This window comes from Myotis brandtii, unplaced genomic scaffold (assembly GCF_000412655.1).
Source record: "Myotis brandtii unplaced genomic scaffold, ASM41265v1 scaffold32, whole genome shotgun sequence".
NCBI classification, from domain to species: Eukaryota; Metazoa; Chordata; class Mammalia; order Chiroptera; family Vespertilionidae; genus Myotis; species Myotis brandtii.
In genome coordinates this window covers 2366715-2391490 of record NW_005362269.1, presented here as the reverse complement: position 1 = coordinate 2391490, position 24776 = coordinate 2366715, and the positions used below count along the sequence as shown (strand labels likewise).

The 24776-nt window shown below is 49.1% G+C and overlaps 1 protein-coding gene across 1 annotated transcript in view; it reads right to left on the bottom strand.

Moving 5' to 3' along the window:
• Positions 1-10702: 10702 nt before the first annotated feature.
• SLC36A1 (solute carrier family 36 (proton/amino acid symporter), member 1) overlaps positions 10703-24776 on the bottom strand; it is a 176366-nt gene continuing 162292 nt past the window's right edge. Inside the window, exon 10 of the mRNA XM_014543123.1 lies at positions 10703-10771. Within this exon, the coding sequence (XP_014398609.1) occupies positions 10770-10771 (2 nt within the window). The 3' untranslated portion in view covers positions 10703-10769. The remainder of the gene's footprint in view (positions 10772-24776) is intronic.

The window sequence follows — 24776 nt, the reverse complement described above, 5'->3', positions numbered from 1 at the left end:
GGTTGGGGGTTGGGGTGGGGGCAGGGGAGGGCTGCACCCGTGCTGGCTGTGGCCAAACTGATCAGCGGAATTAATAGGGGCCCTCAGAACCCAGAATCCTCCTATCTGTGCTTTCCCTCCCTTTGAATCAAATCACTTATTTGAAAAAAATTAAAGGAAACTGCATCATTACTTTAAGTGGAAAATCAGTATCATTTACCACAAATCGAGAAAACCTTAAAGATAAATACAATAAGCCCTGACCGGTTTGGCTCAGTGGATAGAGCGTTCGCCTGTGGACTGAAGGGTCCCGGATTCGATTCTGGTCAAGGGCATGGACCTTGGTTGCGGGCACATCCCCCGTAGGGGGGGTGCAGGAGGCAGCTGATTGATGTTTCTCTCTCATCGCTGTTTCTAACTCTCTATCTCTCTACCTTCCTCTCTGTAAAAAATCAATAAAATATATTTTTTAAAAAAGATAAATACAATAAAAATGTAAATACAATGAAAAGACAATGTTATGCAATTATGAATGTGCCCTGTGCCCGAAGGATGCTCTGTTTCTTATTTAAAGGAGAAATCTAAGAGACTTTCTCTTTGATAATCAGATGGTCCAAAACAGAATTGAATTATGATGAATTCAATGCTAATTCATGCCTAATCTGCAACTCTCCCAAAATCATCCCTGCCTCTGGGCAATTCCTCTTCACTGCAAAGAGGATGAGGGTCCTTTGGAGACCATCTAGGTCCTGGTAACAGGAGCCTCCCTCCTTCCCAACATCTGCGGCAGAACAGGATTGAGCCCTGTTAGTTTCCTCATCTGTAAAATCCTGATGACAGTGGTCCCTGCCTCACGGGTTGTTCTGTCTAGCATAGAGGAAGATCATCATCATCATCCCAACTTAAATGTGAAGGGCCTGCTCTTCCCCCAGTGCCTAGGCTGGTCCTTCACCCCTGTCCTCTCTTGGCTGTAAGGTTGTGAGGCCACACTCCCTTTGTGAAGGGCCTCAGGCGCATCTCAGCCTTAGGCTGTGCAGGGCCACCAGGTGTCTGCACTGCTTACAGGACTGCATGGGGTTAAATATGTCCAGCAGGAAACAGAACAACAGGGCCCCCTACGGCAGTCAAGGCCCTGGACAATGACTCAGAGTCCAGTTTCCAGGACAGTGTGTGAGCCTGAACAAGCGCCTTACCTCCCCAGGGGCCCAGTCTCCCTTCTAAATGATGGTAGAGGAGGAGCTGGGCGAGATGGTCCCTCTTCAGAGACCCTAGGAGAGCTCCCCTTCTCTCCTTCTGAATAGGTTGTCCTAGGAGTGAGTAAGACCTGGGGCCATGCAGGCCTCATAACCTGGTTTCCCGATGGCCCCCGGGAGCCAGAGGGACCAGCTTCCTCCCCAGCCACTGCCTGCGAGGCCGCGGAGGAGGGTCAGGACACCCCCTGGTGGGGACGGGGAGAAAGGCTCCAGAACTGTGGGATGCCTCTGAACTGACTTCTAGACCCACAGGCCCCAGAAAGTCGTCTAGCCCAGCCTCCTCATTTCCCAAGTGGGGAAACTGAGATTTACAGGAGGGGAAGGTACTCCTGTCAGCAGAAAATCAGTATCATTTACCACAAACCCAGAAAACCTTCAAGATACATACAATAAAAATAGAAATACAAGGAAAAGACAATGTCATGCGATTATGGATGTGCCCTGTGCTTGAAGGATGCTCTGTTTCTTGTAGGGTTGCCAGAAACCCTACCAGGAGTCCCAGTTAAATGTGAGTTTCAGATAAACAAGGAATGATTCATTTTTTTTAAGTACAAGTATGTTCTGTGCACCATTTACAACACACCTCTATTAGAAAATTATTCGTTAAGTATCTGAAATTCAAGTTTAACCAGGTGTCCTGTCTTTTTCTTTGCTATATCTGGCGACTGTACTTCCAAGCCAACCCTCTGAGTTAAGGTCTGAGCTCGGACTGCAGCCCAGACAGGGGTCAGGGCTTCTTAAACTTGGTGAATCCTTTTCTTTTATTTTTTTAAAAATATTTTTTTTATTGATTTCAGAGAGGAAGGAAGAGGGAGAGAGAGATGGAAACATTAATGATGAGAGAGAATCATTGATCAACTGCCTCCTGCATGTCCCCTACTGGGGACTGAGACCACAATCCGGGCATGTGCCCTGATGGGGAATCGAACTGTGACCTACTGGTTCATAGGTCAAAGCTCAACCACTGAGCCACGCAGGCTGGGCTTGATCAATCCTTTTCACTCAGCAGGAGCGAGGGGGAAGTTTGTTGACATTATTCTGGGAGAGAGCACGTGGAAGGATATGAGTACTGACTGTGATGAACCCAGGAGTGTTTAAAAGGAAGAAGGGAGATAGGTCCCCTCCCCCTTCCGGCACCATAGAGTTGCCTGACATCCTGGTCCAGTCTGATTTACAAGGTTAGGCAGGAGCCTGGGCACCTGCATTTCTAAAAGCCCTCCAGGTAATCCTGATGCATAGCAAAGACTGAGACCCCCTGGGTCAGCTCTGAGGAAGAACGGAAAACTGCTTGGATGGGGCAGATGTTAACTGATAAATATCAGTAACTGTGGGTCTTCACTATGCATAGGAATCGGTGGGTGAGGGAGGAGGGAGGAGGATGATTGTTAAAATGCAAACCCAGCTCTAGTTCTAGGGGTTCTGATTGAGTAGATCCAGCCTGGGGTTCTGGAATCGGCACTTTGGATAAGCACACAGGCTTCACCTTTCTCTTCCTTCTCCTTCTCCTTCTCCTTCTCCTTCTTTCTCCTTCTCCTTCTCCTTCTCCTTCTCCTTCTCCTTGGATGGGGCAGATGTTAACTGATAAATATCAGTAACTGTGGGTCTTCACTATGCATAGGAATCGGTGGGTGAGGGAGGAGGGAGGAGGATGATTGTTAAAATGCAAACCCAGCTCTAGTTCTAGGGGTTCTGATTGAGTAGATCCAGCCTGGTGTCCTGGAATCGTCACTTAGGATAAGCACACAGGTTTCACCTTTCTTTCCCTCCCCCACCCCTCTCTTTCTTTCTTCCTTTCTTTCTCCTTATCTGAGGATATTTCTTCCAGGAGGAGGAGGAGGAAGAAGAGGAGGAGGAAGAGGAGGAGAGAGGCATCAATTGGTTGCCTCCTGCACATGCCCTGACCTGTGCCTGGAATTGAACCTGAAACCAAAGTCCATACCCTTGACCGGGAATCTAACCTGCAACTCTTTGGTCCTTGGGCTGATGCTCCAACCACAGAGCAAAACCGGCTAGTGCTGTAACATGTTTTATTTCTTAAAAAACAAAACCAGAACTAGGAGGAGGAGGAGGAAGAGGAGGAGGAGGAGAGGAGGAGGAAGAGGAGGAGAAAGAGGCATCAATTGGTTGCCTCCTGCACATGTCCTGACCTGTGCCTGGAATCGAACCTGAAACCAAAGTCCATACTTTTGACCGGGAATCTAACCCGCAACCCTTTGGTCCTTGGGCTGATGCTCCAACCACAGAGCAAAACCAGCTAGTGCTGTAACATGTTTTATTTCTTAAAAAACAAAACCAGAACTGAAACATACGGACATATGGTAAAGTTCTTAAAAATAGACAGTGAGGATACATTATTCTATTTGTGCAAGTTAAATATTTAACTAAAATATTTTTAATTTTGAGGAGCATTTTTGAGGACTGTGATGCGGGTGGTCTGAAGGCCATTCCTTGAGAAGCACTGGCTTAGGAGGCGAGAGAATGGACAGAGCTGCCCACTTCCAAATACGTACCCACACCCTTCATGTCTAAGAGCTGAGAGAGTCAGGGAAGTTTCTAGGAGGAGATGGGCAGGAGGACCTGGTCTTCAAGGGCAGGGGAGGTTCAGAGAAGTGGAGGGAAGTAGCATGGTAAGGAAGCAAGCAGTCTGAGCAAATGGGAAAGCAAAACACTAGGCTGTGTGTGTGTGTGTACATACATACGCACGCGCGCGCGCGCACACACACACACACACACACACACACACACAATGAAATATTACTCAGCCATAACAAGAAGGAAATGATGCCTTTTGTGACAACATGGACAGACCTTGAGGGTATTATGCTAAGTGAGATCCATCTGACAGAGAAAGATAAATACTGTATGTTCTCAGTTATATCTTTATAAAATATATATATTTTTTATTTTTTTTTTTTTTTTTAAATCCTCACCCAAGGAAATTTTTCCCATTGATTTCTAGACAGAGTAGAAGGGAGGGAGAGGGGGAAAGAGAGAGAGAGAGAAACATTGACATGAGAGAGACACATTAATTGTCTGCCTCCCACACGTGCTCCTGCCAGGCTTGGGGAACCTGCATACGTGTCCTTGACTGGGAAGTGAACCTGCGACCCTTCTGTCCATGGGCAGAAGATCTAACCACTGAGCAGACCAGCCAGGGCCTCACTTATATCTTGAATCTAACAAAGCTGAATTCATAGAAGTAGAGAGTAGAATGGTGGTTGCCAGGGCAGGGTGGTGGGAGAAATGGGATCTTGGCCAAAGAGCACAAACTCCCAGTTATAAAATAAGTTCTGGGGATGGTGACTATAATTAACAATACTGTGTCATACACTTGAAAGTTGTTGAGAGAGATCTTAAATGTTATCATCATGCACAAGAAAAGAGGTAATTTTATGAGGGGGTAGAGGTGTTAATGTTATGTGGTAAGCATTTTGCAATACATACATGTGTCAAATCATCACACCATACACCTTAAACTTACGTATGTTATATTTTTTTCCAGCTTTATAATACCTCTATAAAGCTGGAAAAAAATTTTAAGGTGGTTTTTTTAATTTTAATTTTTAAAAAATATTTTTTATTGATTTCAGAGAGGAAGGGAAAGGGAGAGATAGATAGAAACATCAATGATGAGACAGAATCATTGATCAACTGCCTCCTGCATGCCCCCCTACTGGGGACCAAGCCTGCAACCCAGGCATGTGCTGACCAGAAATCGAACCGTTGACCTCCTGGTTCATAGGTCAATGCTCAACCACCGAGCCATGCCGGCCAGGCTTGTTTTTTTGTTTGTTTGTGTTTTTTTTAATACATTTTTATTTATTTCAGAGAGGAAGGGAGAGAGATAGAAGCATCAATGATGAGAGAGAATAATTGATTGGCTGTCTGCTGTATGCCCCCCACTGGGGATCGAGCCCGAAACCTGGCATGTGTCCTTGATGGAATCAAACCTGGGACCCCTCAGTCTGCAGGCCAACGCTGTATCTACTGAGCCAAACCAGCTAGGACTGGAAAAAAAATTTTAAATAAAATCTCTGCATTTCATATATCTCTGATAATTTAGTAATATTTAGCTCTCCATTTGTTAAAAGAAGTCTCAGGTCTTTTTGGGTACATATTTGCCAGGGGATAGGGCTACAAACGCGAGCGATTCAAGCAGATCAAAATGGGGACTGCACAACCACTCTCACGAGATGGTGAACACCTTGGTAAAGCTGTAGACAAAGCAAAGTGCAAGCATCCGCGATTACTGGTTCGCTGCAGTCCAGTATATCTCCACGCAGTGCAACACAACAAAACCCAAAACCCAAGCAACTTTGTTAATGTTTGTGAAGTTCCATTCCAGGCTCAGGTCATTATAAACAGGATTTCTTTCCTTTTAAAAACTATACTTATTGTTTTACATATTGTGATTGATTTTAGAGAGAGGAAGGGAGAGGAATAGAGAGAGAAACATAGTGATTGATTTTAGAGAGAGGAAGGGAGAGGAATAGAGAAACATAGAAACATCGATCAGCTGCTTCCTGCACGCCCCCTACTGGGGATTGAGCCCGCAGCCAAGGTACTCAAGGTACATGCCCTTGACCAGAACTAAGCCTGGGACTCTTCAGTCCTTGGGCCTACGCTCTATCCACCGAGTCAACCCGGGAAGGGCTAATCAGGATTTCTTCATTTGTTCATTCAAGAGTCATGTGGAAGGTGAGACAATTCCTCACTGTGCAGGTCTGTCTCGTGTACTGCAGGACTTCTAGTCCCTCAGTCCCTACCCACTCACTAAATGCCAGCTCCAAACAACTCCACATGTCTCCAAAATGATCCCTAGGGGGCGACACCGCGCCACTGAGAACCCCTTTCTGAGACGCTTACTGAGTGCTACCTGAGAGACCAGCAGGGGGCAGCCTGACGCAAGAAATAGGAACTCCTAGGCCTGTGCACCCCAACTCTGGAGATTGGCCAGGCGTGGCCCTTCCGTTCCAGAACATTGAGGGGTCATCGGCCTCCACTACACTCCTCCCACATACACCATTTACAAGTGGGGGAAACAGTCTCGGGGGAAAGGAGATGTGAGATTTGTTCCATATCTACTGAGTGGCAGTCAGAAGAGGCATTCAAGAAGCAGAAGCCCAGAGTCGTACCATCCCTGTGCCCTGAGAAACATCATCATCGGATCCCCAGTTCTCAGCCAGAGGACAGACAGACAGGGGCCAGGGCCCTCGCATGCCCCGGGGCTGCCGCGGGGCTTGGAGAGAAGGCAGGGTGCTGTAGTGGGGAGAGACCAGCAGCCTGGTCCTGGTCCCTGCCCTGGTGGTAACTGGAAGACTACCCCTTCCCAGCCGAGGCCTTCCCATCTGGAGCCCCCGAGTTCCTTTCGTAATGAAAATAATACACACGTGGTAAAAACTATCTAACAAAAACCTTTAAGCTGTGCAGAGGGCATAAAATGAAGCTAACATGTCTCCTCTTCAGCTCCTATTTCATTTCCTAAAGTAAACTGGTAATATTCCTTATGTCTTTCTGGAACTATATTACACAGATTGGATTATATTATAAATTTTATGTGCTGTTTTTTTTAATATATATATTTTTTATTGATTTCAGAGAGGAAGGGAGAGGGAGAGAGAGGTAGAAACATCAATGATGAGAGAGAATCATTGATGGGTTGCCTCCTGCATGCCCCACACTGGGGATCGAGCCCGCAATCTGGGCATGTGCCCTGACCAGGAATCGACCTGTGACCTCCTGGGTCATAGGTCAATGCTCAACCACTGAGCCAGGCTGGCCAGGCTATGTGTTGTTTTTAATTAAAAATATTGCAAGTAATCTTTCCATAACAATGATATATATTTGCCTCCTTCCTTCTGGTGCCTGCACAGCAAGAATTCCATAATTCAAATGCCCCTGTTTCATGCTGCACCTACTGCTAACCATGCCCTAGGCTTTCTTGTGAAGTGCCTTGCGTGACAGCACGGTATGGGAACAGCCTTGTACACAGATCTGTGCACATGTACAAGGATTTCTGTAGGAGGAATTCCAGGAAGTGGAATGCTGAGTCAAAAAATATGTGTGTTTAAAACATTGACAGCTGTTAGCAAGGTGTCCTCCAAATGCATCCGTTTCCCGTTTCAACTTTGTCCTCAGGCATAGGATATGGCTATCTCTCCTCCAGGCCAGCAAGGGGAGGGAGTCATCTTTGGGGCCTTGATCTTTTCATCCATGTAATAAGAGGCGTGGACTGGGTGATACCCAGGGTCCCTTGCAGCCCTAACTTTCCAGGTCTGTGACTTGTTCCTCCAATGTCCAGCTTGGGAGTGGAACCGGGTCTCAAATCTGAGTAGCTCGTGCAAAGGCCCTGCGATCTCTCTTCTTCATCCCTCCCTTGCATCCTTTCCTTTCCCTTTTCCTCTCCTCATCCAGTCCCAGGAAGGGTGGAAAACCAATGATGAAGATCAATAATGATTTCTTGTTACACTCATGAGCCACCTGTTAGCAGACCCAGTTCTGAATTGCTATGGGAACCTTGCAGGTCCTTCCCACCTGCCCATCCATTTTCCCACCTGGTTTAGAAACCTCAGCCCTGACAGACCTGTCACGGAGCCCTTCCCTCCCAGGGCTCCCATGCAGGTCTCTTGAGATAACATCTTACAAAGTCCTTTGCCAAAAGCATGCCTTTTTCTGCCCCTGGAAGGAATTATTTTCACTTGTTCTGAAGAAGAGTCTCTGCATGTACTTGTAACTCCTGCCAAGAAACCTGAGAGGCCCCGAATTCCTCAGCGCCTGGATTCCAGAATCGCTTAATCTGCTGGCTGCTCCCTTCCAAGGGGCGCTGAGATGATGGAGTTATGAGCTGCTTAAAGGCTTAGAGAGTGTCAGTTTGAAGGGAGGAGAGAGTGAGGGAGCGTCTGCTGCCACTTGGCTCGACCTCTCAGATGAAAGAGTTTGGGAGAAGGGTGTGTTTACAGGGATCACAGCAGACACCCTGGAGGGGCCAGAGTTCCCCTGGGACTTCTCAAAGATAACAGAGGATTGACATCATCAAACCCCCCACCCCACCCCCAAGATGCGAACTTGGGATCCTCAGAGCCTGAAGGCTCGTGGGGATTGGAGAGGATGATGGGGGCTGCTTTGTGTTGCACAACTCCAGGGGGCTCCATTTACATTGGCTACACAGTAAATGGTGCCCCGGAGAGGTACAAAGTATTGCTGATGACAATAACACAGCAGCCAGCATGATCTTTTTTAAAATGCAAAAAAAAAACCCTAATGACTTCTTGTTACAGTCAAAATAAAACCCATAAATCTCTCTGCATGATCTAGCCCCATTTTCTTCTCCAACCTGTTGTCCTACCATCACCCTGGCTTACTAAGTTCCAAACACATTAACCTTCTTTCTCTGGACTCCAAACAGGCGGGCAGGCGGGGCACAGTGGCCTAGTTAGTTCCTGCCTCAGGGCCTTTGCACAAGCTGCCACCAGACCTTCCCAAGGCTGGCTGATTCTTGTTATTGAATGCTCATCCTACTTTCAGAGCTGGGCTCTTTCTATTCACTTCCAACTTCCATTCAAAGTCCCATCTACAAGGAGCTGGGCCAGTGGACCCCAGTGTCTGTTGTATCGACAATGAACAGAGCGGGGAGCGTACTTTGAGGGGCAGCCTGATCTGCCCTGACAGACCTGTCACGGTGCCTGAAATTCCCAACCATTTTTCTTTCATCTGAGTCCGGGCATTGTGTCTCTAGAAGACTCCTATTATTAACACAGAAATATTTCATCAAAATCTCACCCTTTAGGAGAGATTTGCTTCTCAGATAAGCTGAGGTGAAACAGCAAAGAATGGGACCCCGAGGGAGGAGGAAATTCCCAGGGTAGCAGTGGTAGTACATTATAAAGGGGGAAGGTTGGGGGGCGAGGCTTTGGGGCAGCAGAGTGGAAGAGAGGTGTGGCCCCACGCTAACCTCTGCCAATCTCATTTTGCCTCAGGCTGGCCTCAAACCTGAACCACAGAGAGCCATTCAAATGCCAACAAACAAACATGACAGCAAACAAAGAGCTGTTTGTGTTGGGATCACCAGTCCCACGGGTGGTTTGGGTGTAGTGGAGAGCAAGACCCGGGGTTTGGAACAGATGGCATTTAGAAAGATGGCATTTAGGGGAAAGAGGGCCATCCCCTACCTCCCTGTACCCCTGCCCACTGCTCCTGTGGTGAGGACTCCACATCAGAGGCACTCCTGGGGGCTGGACCACACAATCGGAGCCCCTGTTCACTGGTCCGCCCTCCTGGGTGGGGGCCCCGGGGGCTGTGTGCAGTGCTTGGACAGCTGGAATGGGCAGAACACAAGCAAGTCCAGCAAGACTCTGACAGTCTAGCTAGACTATCGGTTTCTATTGGATCAGCAAACTGCAGCCTGCTTGTGCAAAGAAAGCAGGGTGCCCACACCCTGTTCCTGCAGTCAGCTAGGAACACCCACAAGAAACTTAACAGAACGACCAACAGTGTCGCCAGCGGAACTATTCCTGAGCACCCCATGGTTCTGTCGGCAAGGTTTGTTCCATCCATCCTCTGTTACTCTGGGGGGCAGAAAGCCAGGGGCTGCTGCTAGAGCTTAGTTCCAAGGCTGATGAGCAGGCCTCCAACGTGCAATAGTTTCCCTTTCTCTCCCTATTCAAAGACTATCTGTTCTCCCCCCTCCCCCTTTATTTTTATTGATTTCAGAGAGGAAGAGAGAGAGAGGGAGAGGGAGACAGAGATGAAAATATCAATGATGAGAGAGAATCATTGATTGGCTGCCTCCTGCACACCCCGTACTTGTGATCGAGCCTGAAACCCAGGCATTCTCGACCAGCAGGAATCAAACCGTGATCTCCTGGTTCATAGGTCAACCCTTAACCACTGAGCCACGCCAACCGGACTAAAGTCTATCTGTTCTTAAAGGCTCAGCTCAAGTCCTGTCGAGTCCACAGCAGCTTTCTTTCCTTTGAGCTCCATTCGCCATTTGCTTCACCTGGTCCTTTGCACAGGCAGCCCCATGTCACTCCTGTTTATCCGATGCCTAACGGCTCTCCCCAACTCATCCTCAGCTCCTCGAAGGCACAATGCTGAGCGCACAGTATCAGCAGGAGGGGGGCGGCGGGGAGGCGAGAAACATGACCACGCCTGCTCGCCACACTTCAGTTTATTGGTTTATAACAGGATCAGCAAACTGCAGCCTGCTTGTGCAAATAAAGTTTTTTTGGAATACAGCCACTCCTGTTTGGTTATAGGTGCTGTCTATGGCTGTTTTCATGGCACAACAGCAAAGTGGGGCCGTTGTGACAGAGACCGGATGGCCCACAGAGTCTAAAGTATTTACCATTTCCGTCCCTTCACAGAAAAAGTTTGCTGACTCCTGGTTTAAATCCTGGGTCACCTCCAGCAGTCCCTTGGGGCCTGACCTTGAGCAAGGCCCTTTGTTCAGAAGCCTCTGCTTCCTCTTTTGTAAAGTGATGAGTTTGGGCTGTGCAGTCTCCACCTCTTCCCAGCTGACTCCATTTGGCCAAGTTGTTCTACAATTAAGTTGGTACAAAAGTTTGCTAATAAATAGTCTTAATTCACACCCACTAGGGTGACTATTATCGAAAAAAAAGCAGAAAATAATAAGTGTTGGTGAGGTTGAGGAGAAATTGGAACCCTTGTGTACTGTTGATGAGAATGTAATATGGTGTAGCCACTGTGGAAAACAGTATAGAGATTCCTCAAAGAATTAGAATTACCAAGTGATCCAATTCCACTTCTGGGTATATACCTCAAAGAAGTGAAAGCAGGGTCTCAAAGAGGTATGTGTACATCCATATTCATAGAAGCGCTACTCACAACAGCCAAAAGGCAGAGGCAATCCAAACGTCCGTTGACAGGTGAACAGATAAATAAAATGTGGTATATATTGCAATGGACCATTATTCAGCCTTCAAAAGGAAGGGAATTCTGACACATGCTCCATCCGGGATGAACCCTGATGACATTCGCTAAGTGAAATAACCAGTCCCCAAAACATAAACACTGTACGATTCCACTTCCATGAGGTACCCAGAGAAGTCAAACTGATAAAGTAGCTGGTGATTGCCAGCTGGAGGGTGTGGCAAAGGGGAGTTGATGTTTAGTGGGTACAGAGTTTCAGTTCTGCAAGGTGACATTGACTGGCTGCTCAACAGTCTAAACATCCTTAACACCACTGAACTGCACACCCCCAACTGGTTACAATGGTAAATTTCTTTGTTACTAATGATGAGGCCCAGAAACCAGGATTTTAAAAAGATTCCCAGGTGATTCTAATGTGCAGCCAAGGTTGAGAACCACTGTTCTAGACCTAAGTTTTTGGTTTTTTTTTAAATAACTCTTTAAAGCTGTTGTGTGACTTAGTGACTGTGGAGGCCTCCAAGGGCAGCGTTTGTCTGTCTACCTGCTGCGTCCCTTGCCCCTAGAACAGTGCCTGGGTGAAGCAGGTGCCCGGTACTCGTTCAGGGCGTGAGTGAACCCCAGTCCCTGCAGTGCTATTATTTTATGCACAACCCCTTTCAGTGTGAGGGTGACATCACAACCACTGTTTGAAGGCCAAGCCAAACCCCGAGGGTCCTTCTGGAACTTACTCTTTCACCTACTTTGTGCCACCAGATGAATTGGCACAGCTGGCACTAGGGCAGGGAGCTAACTGTGCGTGGGCTGTGACATCCCCACACCTACCCAGCGCCAGACCTCGCCAGCATGCTTACAGGGAACTTAAATAAACAGCCGTGTCTCAAAGCACTCTTAGCGGATTTGCTCTACCAGACGTGAATACGTCAAACGAGATCTGAAGTTTAACGACGCCCGAGACATGCACTTCTCCTCGTTTCTGTTCCAGTCACAACTGTTCTGTCCGTGCTGGGTCGGTTCCGTTTCTTCTCTGACATACTCAACTCCAGAAGGGGGGGAGCTAAGCTAAGACTTGCCTTTAACCTTTCTTCTGCCTTCTTACACAATGGTGGGAGCTACTCAAATAGGAGCATTTTAGAGAAAGAGGAGCTCTTATTTCAACTTTCGCTGTGGAAAATTGGAAGCATATGCAGAGGCGTACAGGAGGCCATCATGAGCCTGCCATACCGAGCCCTCAGCTTCAGCAATGATCAATTCACATCCAATTTAGTTTCCTCTCTACTCACCCCGTCCGCCCTCCTAGCTCTCTTAGGGTTTAAGTACATGTTTTTATTGGAGCAAAATATACATTCAGAAAAGTGCAGAGGTCGTAAATGTACAACTCGACGAATTTTCACAAATGGAGCACATCCGTGGAAACTACCCTGTTCGAGAGCTAGAGCGCTCATTACCAGCTCCCCAAGGGCCCCGCGTGTCTACTGGGAAGATTCTTACTGATTTCTGGTCCAATATCTTCATTTTGCAGAGGAGAAAACAAAGGCCCAACAGGGAGAATGACTGTCCGAAGACGACAAAGTTCAAGGTGCTGCTACTACTTTGTAGACTTGGAAATGCTATGCCTCCCACACAGAACACATCCCTCCGGGCTGTGGCCACAGTACCTGGGGAGCAGAGGGCTCAGGGCACCTAAGTCCCCTGGACCTGGAGGACGCTAGCGTCAGGGCGTGGTGCACCTGCCTTTGTGGGCAGTTCCCACACCCTGGCTGTTCCCAGAGTTCTGCAATGACCTCTTCCCTGATCACACGCTCCCAAGAGGCTTAAGAGACTGTGCCAGAGGGGCCCTTTGAGATATGATCATTTTACAGTTTGCTGAAAGAAAGAAAGGAGGAAAGAAAGGAAGGAAGAAAGAAAGCTATAAAGCTTTATTTTTAAAATTCCCTAAATTAGTGGCTTGTTATTGAAAAAAATAATAATTCTAAAAATAGAGAAACATACCAAGCAAGCATACACTATTCCCTTGCCTGAATAGTGAATTAGTCAGGGGTACAGGTGGCTACATGGTAGATGGGCTTTATACGTGTGTAATTTAACAGCTAGAGGAGAGAGCTGCCTTTTCCCCTTCCCTCCTCCTTGGCTTTCTCTCAAAGTCATATTTCTGCTGCCACAAGCAGGGTGAGGAGATGAGAAGGGGGTAGAGAGACTGCCCCTGGCCATGTACCACAGAAGCCTAGCTATTTCTTTTGGGTTTAGTATTGTGCCTCTGTGTGTGATAGAATCACGGAGCAGTGGGAGTATTCCCAGCACCAAAATCTCTGTGACAGGATCAGTTCCTAGAGACATGGAAGGTTAGAGCGGGATGCAGCCCCGTGTTCAGCCACGTTGTCCTGTGTATGCATGACAGTGGGGAAGGCCAGAGAAGCTGTGTGGTTTCCTGGGGTCTCCCCACCAGTGTGTGGATTAAGCCCAAGTCTCCTGACTCCCAGGGCAGAGCTCTTTGTACTCTTCCACTTGTACCCCAAACATACACATGTGCTCCCTGGGCTGAGTGTCAACTCTGGGTTTGTAAAACAAGGTCATCGTGGCAACAACTCAAAGAGCCTGCCCTTGGAGAGCTAAATAGGCTAGGAACGTCCTGGCCAGTAGGTGGGTGTAGCACTCAGAACCAATTAGGTTGCAAGTGACAGAAACCAAGATGAAATGCGCTTTAGCACAAAGGGAATTCATTGGCTCATATAACCAAGAGACTTCAGGCCTGGCTGGACCAAGGGCTCTCTTCTCTCCACCTCTCGGCTAGCTCTGCCTGTTGGCCTCTCCCTTGGGCTGCAGCTGAGCTTCTTCTGCATGGATGCGTGTGATGGGCTGGACAAGGGCCCCAAAGGTGTCCATGTCCTAATGCCTGAGTCATGCATATGTAAATGTACATGGTCCAAGTGATTTTACATGGGGATTAAGTTGAGGATCTTGAGATGGAGAAATGATCCTGGATGAGCCCAATGTCATCATAAGGGTCCTGAGGGTGGGTCAGAGTAGATGTGATGACAGAAGCAGAAGTGGAAGAGGAAGGGGTGGAGAGAGAGAGAGAACACTTTGAAGATGCTGCCTGCTGGCCTGAAGATGGAAGAAGGAGGCATGAGCCACGGGATGGAGTGGCCCCTGGGAGCTGGAAAAGCCACGGAAACGTGTTCTCCTGAAGTTCTCAGCCAAGGAATAAAGAATGTGACTCAGCCAACACCTTGATTTCAGGACCTCTGACCTCCAGAGCTAACTGGTTACCACAGCAATAGGAAACCCATACAATGGGCTACGTCCCCAGGGTTATACCTCCTCACTACTAATCCAGTGGTGCATGGAGGGAAGGCTCTTTCTCCCCAAGTCCCCACTGGACCCCATAGGAAGATTTCCACGGGACTGTATGCTGTAATACCAATCACGGTGGCCGGAAAGGGAAGTGAGAAAGGCGGCCCAGTCTGGGTCATGTGCCTGCCACAGAGGTTACCATGGGGACAATGCAATCAGTGGGCTCCTCGGAGTCACATGGAATGGAGAAAGGAAGGCCTGCTGGCCAAATGAAAAAAATAACACCAGTATCCTACAGTCAGGACTATTTGGAGAGCCACGTGAGGAGCAGAAAGCAAAGACTGGAGGGAGTAGGAGAGAGCTGACCAGAGGAAGGGCTCACAGAATTGCCTGAAAGGTTCTGGACCCTCCAGAACCACATGGGAATTTTTGTTGCTACATTGCAGGGTTGTCAGTGTGGATATTGCTAGAGAAGAAAAGATTAGGTGTGTGTGTGTGTGTGTGTGTGTGTGTGTGTGTGTGCAGGTGGGGGACGGGGATACACAGGAGGTAGCAGAGTGCAGTGGTTAAGCTCTGAAAAGCTTGGGTTCCTTCACTCAGCTCGGCCACTTCCTAGCTGAGCAACCCTATGTGAGGTTCTTTATTTCTCCCAACGCTCGGACTCCTCATCTGTAAAACGGGGACAATAGTAATCCCTACCTCGTGGGGCCTTTGTGAGGAGGAAATGAGATCAGGAATGTAATGTGCTTAGTTAGCATAGTGTCCAGCAGAGTAAATACCACATGTATGGTAGCTGTTATTATTATTATTATTATTATTATTATTATTACTTTAATTAAGGAGAAACACGTTCGAAGAATGAAAGATGGTGAGGGGACCACTTGCTTGTGTGGTCCTGGAGGGCAAAACCAGGGCCAAAGGGTGGAAGCCAGCGTTCAACAGAAGGAAGGACTTTCTCTGGATCCTTTGGGGAAGGGCCAGGCTGCAGGGAGGTAGTGAGCACCGTCACTGAGATGCCCAGGTAGAGAGTGGGGGCCCCTGGGAGAGATGCCAAGGAGTGGGTAGACATTAAATTGGGGGATGCAGGGTTTGCCTTTAAGTTCTCTCCTTGCTCTGAGAGCCCGTGGCTCTTGCCGCTCAGGGGAGCCTTCCCCACGTGAGTTGGGCAGCTGTGGTTTCAGAAAGGCTCCAGGCTCCATCAAGTCCACACACATTTGGGCTCTGACATGCCCGGCCTGGGCCTTCTTCCAGGCTTCCCGCTTGCAGCCCCAGAGCTGACTCTGTCCCTAACTTGTTCAGCTGGAGTTTAGGAAGCACAGCAATTGGTCTGGGTTCAGAACCACTCTAGGCTCCCACAGGGGAGCTTGGGAATGTAGCTTCTGCTTCAGGGATAAATCCCGAAACCCATCAGAGAGCTGAAATTATCAGCTCTGTCTCTGACCCCTCCTAAGTATCTGGCTCTGTGTCAAGCTCTGGCATCACCTAGAATTCAGCTAAAATGCACAGCAAAAAGCCAAATAACTGTAGTTTACACATGGAAGTTTTGTGTCTTATGCATAAAAGAAGTTTGGACATGAGCAGTTCTGGTTGACGTGACAGCACCAGGCACATACCAGGGACCCAGGTCCTTCCGTCTTTTTCTCTTCAGGGCAGATAAGTTTGGGACACACGACATACTATAACCTCTTTGGAAATTCGCCGGGCAGCCCAGCACACCCAGGACCTACACTGCATCCTTGGCACTTTTTATGGATAATTTTTTTAAGCATTTGCTTTTTTCACTCAAATAGTTCATATTTGCTATATTAAAACTAATTATGTACAGAGCAGAATAAAAGAAGACAATGTCCTTATCTTTGTTCCCAGAGAGCACCCTTACTAGGAAGCTGGTATGTTCTTTCAGACTAGATGTGGATAAGGCTTGAATCCTTTCTCTCCCACCCCTTACCTCCTGCCCAGTGCCCCTCCCCATGGCCTCTCCACCCGGGCATCGCCAGCCCAGACCGAACAGGGTGTGCTGCACGGGGCACTTCGGCTCTCGTCCCTGAGCAGGGAGCACAGGGCAGTGCAGCCTTTGCTCCAGCACGCCCGGGGGGAGAGGTGGGTGAGAGGTCCCAGGGGGCCCATTCCCAGGGCTCAGTAATGCCCACTGGCGTGCTCTGTCCCAAGGGACAAGAGGGGCACAGCACTCTGGCTGTGCTGACGAGCTCAAACCCTACCTAGTTCTAGAGACAAAACCTACTGCCACACAAAATCCACAAGCCCCCACACTCCTGGAGAGGCAGTCACTGCAGGTTCAGTCTGCTGCTGGTTGAAGTGTGAGACGAAGGGAAACGACAAGCAAAAAGCACAGGCGTCTGTAAGCTCGCTGCCCGAATGCAGGCCCCGGTTGAACAGGCACAGGCTGCCAGAGAGGAGACCCCACTGACTGTCCAGCTGTGGACCGAGGCCGGGGTGGGGTGGGGATCCACAAGCCCCCACACTCCTGGAGAGGCAGTCACTGCAGGTTCAGTCTGCTGCTGGTTGAAGTGTGAGACGAAGGGAAACGACAAGCAAAAAGCACAGGCGTCTGTAAGCTCGCTGCCCGAATGCAGGCCCCGGTTGAACAGGCACAGGCTGCCAGAGAGGAGACCCCACTGACTGTCCAGCTGTGGACCGTGACGTGCTTACCCTCCCAGAGAGGCCCTGGTGGCAGGGGCAGGCTTGGAGATGATGTGTCATGAATTTCAGAGCAGCCCGATATTGGCTTTCCATATATGATGCCATTTGGTCTAATTCTGTAAGAAATAGGTAACATTTGAAGACAGCAAAGTCTGAGATGCCACATCTGGTGGATTTGCTTGCTGGTTTTCCTGCTCTGAGAATCTCCAGCGTCCAGGTGGCACTCTCCTCTCTGCCGCACACCTGGCCCTTCCTGTCCTCCAGCAGCCTGGGCCTGTCCGGCGGGGGCAGGGCAGGGGCAGGGCAGGGGCAGGGCAGGCAGCACAGGGCAGGGCAGGGCAGGCAGGGCAGGGGGGAGCTGGGCTCTGTTCCTCAGCAGGTTTTAGATGACAATCAGCAAAACGCCCAGGCCCCGAGCTTCCCTGATGGCTCTTTCTGTTCCCTCCATGTTGGGAAGTTGGGTTGGGTCCAGTCCAAGGACTGGAGGTTACGTTTGCCACTAGTGGAGCCTGACTTTCGGGGGCCCAGGATGATTACCCACTTGTGCATCAACATGTCACAGTTTGTGCTTCATTCCTTTGACTTAAGCTTGGGCCACATTTCTCGGGTAGCCATGCCCACCTCTACAGTTCATCAGAAGATTGGGGTCGTTCTGTTTGTGGGAAGGGGGGAGGGGCCTTCCTGCTTTTCTTTGTCTCACTCCCCAGAACCCCTTTGCTGCTTTTGTCAAGTGCACACCCGAGTTCTCCTCGGGGCTGTCCCTGACGGGCCTTACGGTGATCATGAGGTGGGGCAAAGTGAGAACCTCCGAGGGCAGATACATTTAAGTTGTTTTACCAACTAGAACAGAAATAGCGAGGAGCCTAATGCTTACTGAGCTGTTTGGGGGCTGGGCATTCTGCTAAGTGCTTGGCATGCATGACTGCTTTTACTACTGCTGTTACTGCTCACGATGACCCTGAGAGGCGTGTGTTTCCTTCTCCCTGGTTTATTCCTGCAGAAGACCTGGCTAGAGGGCTTAGATTACATGCAGTGGAAAAGAGGAAGGGGGGTGGCGGGGGGGAAGGGCCAGGGATACAGACCCAGGTCTGACTCTGCGGGGAGGAAGTCACCGTTGCTTCTGGAGATTGGACACCCACCAGCTCCTAGACCTTCTCTCACACTGTTTCTCGCATTGGGCAAAGGCTTTGGCTCCATCGCTCCTCCAGCCCCCGAGCCCCACTCTCCGCTCAGACTGCTGCCAGGAGAGGCTTGGAATAGCCCCCAGAGATGATCACCACTAACCTCTGTCTTCACTTGCTCAGCTGAGGGAACTGATCAGAGGTAGGGCCGCCAGGTTGCACAACTTTGGCGCATCATTTCTTGAATTCCCTGTGAGCGACTCTACTTCCTGCAGTTATGAAAGGCAGGGTCTGTGAGAAACAGGCAGGGACTAGCCCAAGTCACAAGGCCACTAGGAGAGCCAGCACTTGAACCCAGAGTAAGGCAGCCCTGTCGGTGTGCTTTGGAGAATGGGGAGGAGGGTAAGTCTCGCTGGATGGATACCTAGGAGGCTTGGTATCCACTCCAGCCATTCCTTGGGGCACAATTTTCAACTCGTGCCACAAGAATTTTTAAAACATGCAATACCTGATTATTTAGTCAGGAGGCATTGACCTCTTTTCCCTTAGATTTGCAAATTAAAAAAAATGACAACAGCCAATACAATGATAGCCGTCTGGTGTGAATGAATCGAAGTTATACCTATTTTTGTGTGTCAGATCAGGAAAAAAAATGTTTTTGGTGTGCTGCAGAATTTTAGTAATTAATGTATGTGTGCCATGAGATAAAAAAGGTTGAAAATTGCTGCCTTAGGGGGAGGCTTTCCATGCAGGATCCACAGCCTCCTACACCTGGTCCCAGAGCACAGCTGCACAGCCTGACCGGGAGCCCCACTGCCCGGGCCTGGACAGCAATCAGGAAGGCTCAGCAAGCAGCAGGCAATGAGGGCCTCCTCCCAGAGCCTGGCCCTGGCCCGTCCTTTCCCATGCTGCCAGCCAGCATGGCAGAGCAGGTCACTCCTCCCTTACAAAACCTGCTGTGGCGCCCATGGCCCACAAGATGGAAGAACCCAGACGCCTCTGCCCGACTTTCAAGGTCTTCCTTCCACAGCCGGCTTCTGCATTTGTAGCTGCATCTTGGACCACAGCCCTCTTTGTGCCCACCAACCCCAGACCACTCACAACTGTTACCAAGCACCTCGACCTTTCCTGTCCCAGGCCTTAGCTCAGGTTGTCCAAACAAACACTCCTCCTTTCTAACTTCTTTTTTCTTTCCCTGCTGATATCCTGCCCACCCTTAAAAGGCTCAGTCCAAACTTATCCGCTATAAGAAGTGTTATCTTAGCCTGGGCGGCATGGCTCAGTGGTTGAATTTCCACCTATGAACCAGGAGGTCATGGTTTGATTCTTGGTCAGGGCACATGCCCAGGTTGTAAGCTCGATCTCCAGTAGGGGGTGTGCAGGAGGCAGCCAATCAATGATTCTCTCTCATCATTGATGTTTCTCTCTCTCTCTCTCTCTCCCTCTAACTTCCTCTCTGAAATCAATTATATATATACTAGAGGCCTGATGCATGAAATTTGTGCACGAGTAGGCCTTCCTTCCCCCACCCCCTGGCTGTTGGCACCGGCTTCCCTCTGGCACCCAGGACCCGGGCTTCCCTTGCAGAGGGAGGCCCCACCCACCCACCACAGCCTGCCAGTCAGTGGCCTGGGCCTCCCTCTGCAGGGCGATCATGGGTGATGGCCGGGCCCCCGACCAATTATATCGCACCCGCCTTGGCTGGCCTGGCGCCAGTGGGTGTCATAGTGTGGTTGTCTGGAAGGTCGTCCAGAACATTGTTTGGTCTAAGTAGCATATTACACTTTTAATATTATAGATCTTAGAATCAGATGATAGATAACAGAATGATCTTTTCTCTGGGTTCTGAAAGTATACATCTGTCCATCCACCTATCCATCCATCCACCCATTCATCCACTCATCACTACCACTGTGTCTTAGGTTAAAGGATTAAATAATGCATACTGCTTGGTCAGTGCCCTCGATTAGTGGTCAGTGAGGGAGGCAGACAACTAAGCAAGGAGGGTGTTAAGTGCTGCCCTGGGGGAAGGGAAGTCTGTAAAAGCCTCAGGAGACAGGACAGGTAATTCCCCTTTAATTAGTAAGGGAGACCTCCCTGGATCCAGCCCCACACCACATTGGACTTGCTGGTGACAGGCAAGTTGTCTAGCATGCACTGCTTGTCACCAGCACTGCTGTGTGCCCTTGATTCCCCATATTAATATTTCACTTTATTTATTTTGCAGCATGATTTCTTATGAACTCTCCTGTGGGTCCCACAATTATGCTGCTGTTTATAGATGAAGACACTGAGGATCAGAGAGGTGAAGTGACCTGCCCACACCACATAGCTAGCAAGAGGCAGAGCTGAGACTAGAACTCAGGTCCCTTGATTTCTAATACACTGGCCTTTCATCTGTATCTCAGCTGTCTCCTTTTGCGCTTCTAGCTATACCCACTGCCTCCCTATACCCCACAGCTGCTGAGGGACCGCCTCCCCACAGAACCTAATCTTGTGATGGCTTATTTCCTCCAACCCCAATCAAAATGGCCAATTTCTATTGCCTTCCATCCTTATTGGGGAGTTGGGGGCAGAAGGAAATCATGACAATTCTCAAGGCAAGTGGATCATTAAAAAATGTCCTCAACCTTCATGTCCAGTCTCCTTAGAACTCCTATGGGTCCAGTTTAAGTCCCTCTCCATCTCTGGCTTCAATTTCCCCGTCTGGCCTAGCTGGTTACAAAGCCCTTTCTGGGGGCGATCACTGGTCAGCGTTGTTATTCCTCATTCCTCTTCCTTCCAAATTTTCCAGGTGTTCAGCATGCACCAGACACGGGCCAGGAACTAGGGAAGCAGTCAACAGGATAGACATGGTCTCTACCTTTATAGAGTGGGAATTACAGTCTTGCACCTCTAGCTTTTGAGGAGCAGTCTCTCCTTTTTATATATAATATATACTTGAGGCCTGGTGCATGACATTCGTGCATTGGCGGGGGGGGGGGGGGGGGGTCCCTTCAGCTTGGCCTGTACCCTCTTGCAGTCCGAGACCCCTCGGCAGACATCCCCTGAAGGGTCCTTAGCACTGCCGCGGAGAAAGGCCACTGCTGCTGCGCTTGCCAGCTGTGAGCCTGGCTTCTGGCTGAGCGGCCTCCCACTGTGGGACCACACTGAGCACCAGGGAGCAGCTCCTGCATTGAGCGTCTGCCCCCTGGTGGTCAGTGTGCATCATAGTGACTGGTTGTTCCGCCGTTCGGTCAATTTGCATGTTAGGGTTTTATTATATAGGCTATTTTTAAATATATGTGTGTTTTTTTTATTGATTTCAGAGAGGAAGGGAGAGGGAGAGAGAGATGAAACATTAATGATAACAGAGAAGCATTGATTGGCCGCCTCCTGCATGCCCTCCATTGGGGATCAAGCCTGTAACCCAGGCATGTACCCTAACTGGGAAGCCATTTGTGACCTCCTGATTCATAGGTGGATGCTCAACTACTGAGCCACACTGACCAGGTGAAGCAGTCTATTCTACTGGGAATTTGGAACTACAGGCCCCAGCATTTGTTCATCCTTTCTAAGGATTCTATTTCTGGTTTGTCATGCTTTGGCTGTGTGACCTTAGGCAAGTAACTTAACCTCTCTGAGCTTCTATTTCCTTATGTATAAAGGAGAAAAAAAATCATAACTTCCTCCAAAGGGAGTTGGGAGTTTTAAATAAATAAGTATTTTTATTTAAATGATCAATTTAATGATTCCTTTAAATGTGATATTTTCATAAATTTAAATGAATATATACACACAAAAATACACTGATTTAGAGTTTGGGTTCTGGAATCACACAGATGTAGGTTCAAATCCCAGCTCTGCCACTAACCAGCTCTGTGACTCAGAGCTGTTTTCATGTCAACAATGTAGGGGTAATAATAGTAACCACCTCGCAGGGATGTTGACAAGATTAAAGGAGACAATGCTCATAAAAAATTTAGCTCAGTGCCTGACATTTTATAAGCCCTCAAGCTTTCTGGTCCTTATCTCCTTGCCCTTCTCACAGACTCCCACTTGCCCCCTTTCTTCTTCTATTAAATTTTAATTGTATTCTATGGACCATATGAGTAGTTGATTAACACAAAAGCACATATGAATTCCCCACTACGGACACTTCAATCTCCATGTTACTGGTTCTTTAACTTTCAAGTGTGTGTGTGTGTGTGTGTGTGTGTGTGTGTGTGTGTGTGAGTGTGTGTGTTTGTGTACATAGAGGAATTTGTTCCCACACTCTCTCTTTTATTTTTACACAACTGAATAGCTTTCTATAACATATATTGTTTTGCACTTTGCTTTTTAGTATTTAATACTGCAATATGGAGGCAATTGCATAGTGTATATAAAAAGCTTTTTTTTCCTCCCATAAAAAGCTGCATAATGTTCCATCAGTGGACACCGCACTGTTGATCTAACCAGTCCAGCAGTGGTGGACATACAGGCCACTCCCAGTCTTTCCCTGTTACCTAAAAAGAGTGCTGTCCTTTTGAGATTCCTTTAAGCCTCTCAGCCACGATCACCCTGAGAGAAGGGACGTGGGGACCGCAGAACACAGGCAGCACAGCCGGAGGTTAGGCGGGAGCCCAAGAGCAGTCAGAACAGCATCTGAGTCCTGGATCTGCCACCTGCTGCTCTGGCACCTGGGGCCCGGTTCTCATTCTCTCTAAAGCCACGGAGCCTGGGAATTAGCATCTCTCACACATTTACATGCGACGCTGCTGCTGGTGTGGGAACTGCACTTCGATAGGGGGCTGCTTAAGCCACCCAAATGGGGAATCTGATCATTCCCATCGCATAGGCTTATTGTGGGGATTAAGGTATATAGGCCCCTCAGCGCTGTGCTAACACCAGACTAAGAACTTAATACGTCTTAGCAATTATGACTATATCTGCCGCTCACCGCAGAGAGAAGAGCGAACTAGACACAGGGATGGTGCAGAGCAATCCGCAGAACCCTGGTTTAGGGGAATGCTAGAGCTTCTCCCCAAATCTCCTCTAAGCCCCGAGTCTGGAATGCTGGGGAACTCTGCTGAGCTGCCAGAAACCTTCTTTTTTTGCCAGGCTGGTGTGGCTCAGCGGTTGCGCATCGACCTATGAACCAGGAGGTAACGGTTTGATTCCCGGTCAGGGCACATTCCCAGGTTGCAGGCTCAATCCCCAGTAGGGGACGTGCAGGAGGCAGCCAATCAGTGATTCTCTCTAACCATTGGTGTTTCTATCTCTCTCTTCCTCTCCCTTCCTCTCTGAAATCGATAAAAAAAATGTATTTTTAAGAAATCTTCATTTTTATGGCAGCTGGGAATGGAGAACTGGGGGGCAGAAGCCCAACCCAAAGCCCCAGGATTGACCATGGTGATGGATGCTTCTGTGGGCACCATCCTGTACCAGCTTGTTCCTCGGCGAAGGGGGTTGCACAAGAGGACAGAGAAGGGCCCCATCCCAGCCCAGCCCCAACCCCGTGGCCATCAAAGGCCCCTTCCATCCTCAGAGCCCTTGTAATTTGCTCTCATTAACCACGCTTTGTTGGGGGGCGGGCAGTGGAGAATCCCAGGCGGCCACTGCAGGCCTGGTCATGTCCCCACTGCTCTCTCCTTCCTGCCCTGGGATGGGAAGCCTGGAGTGAAGGCACTGCCTTGTTCCTTCCCACGCCACCCTCTCTGCACGGAGCCAGGGACTCAGAAGAGCCAGCCATGGCAGAAGTGTGTGAGTCTGTTAGTCAAAGCAGGGCACTAAGTGGAGCACCAAAATTACTGGGTTGGGAGCAGGAGCGGGCTGGGCGGGGCTCTAACTTGCCGTGTGACCTTGGGTAAGGCCTTTTCCCTCTCTGAGTCTCGCTGTCCCCTTCTGTGAAATGAGGTGCCCTGAGTCAGTGTCGGGTCCCAGAAATAAGAAGCCAGCAGCATTTTCCTTTGGCTCACCTCCGCCCAGTCCCTTAGACATCGAACTTCTAGCACTTGGGCCTCCTCTGCTGCCTGGCACCCCAACCTGCTGCCCGCCCATCCCAGCTCCTTCCACGCTCCCCGGTTTGCATTCTATTTCCCAGGACTTTGGAGACACAGTACCATTGGTAAATGCTGTGCCACTTGCTGGCTGTGGGGCCTCAGACGAGTCACCCGCTCAGAGTCCCCACGTGTGAAATGGAAATAACACCATTATCTGCTGACACAGGGTGTGAACATTCAAAGAGCTGTACATGCAGAATGCTTAGCATGGTGCCAGGCATGTGGTAAGCTCTCATTTATACCAGGGAATGCTATGCAGCTGTACAAAAGAAGGACCTCTTACCCCGAGAGACAGCATGGAGGGACCTGGAGGGTATCATGCTAAGTGAAATAAGTCAGAGAAAAACAAGTATCACATGATCGCACTCATATGTGGAATCTAAGTGACAAAATAAACTGATGAACAAAGTGGGTCCAGAGACATGGAAGCAGGAACAGAGTGCGGAATCTCAGAGGGAAGTGGGGGAGGGTGGGAGGGTGGGAGGTAATCAACCAAAGACCTTGTATGCATATGTGCATAACCCATGGACACAGACAATAGGGTGGTGAAGGCCTGG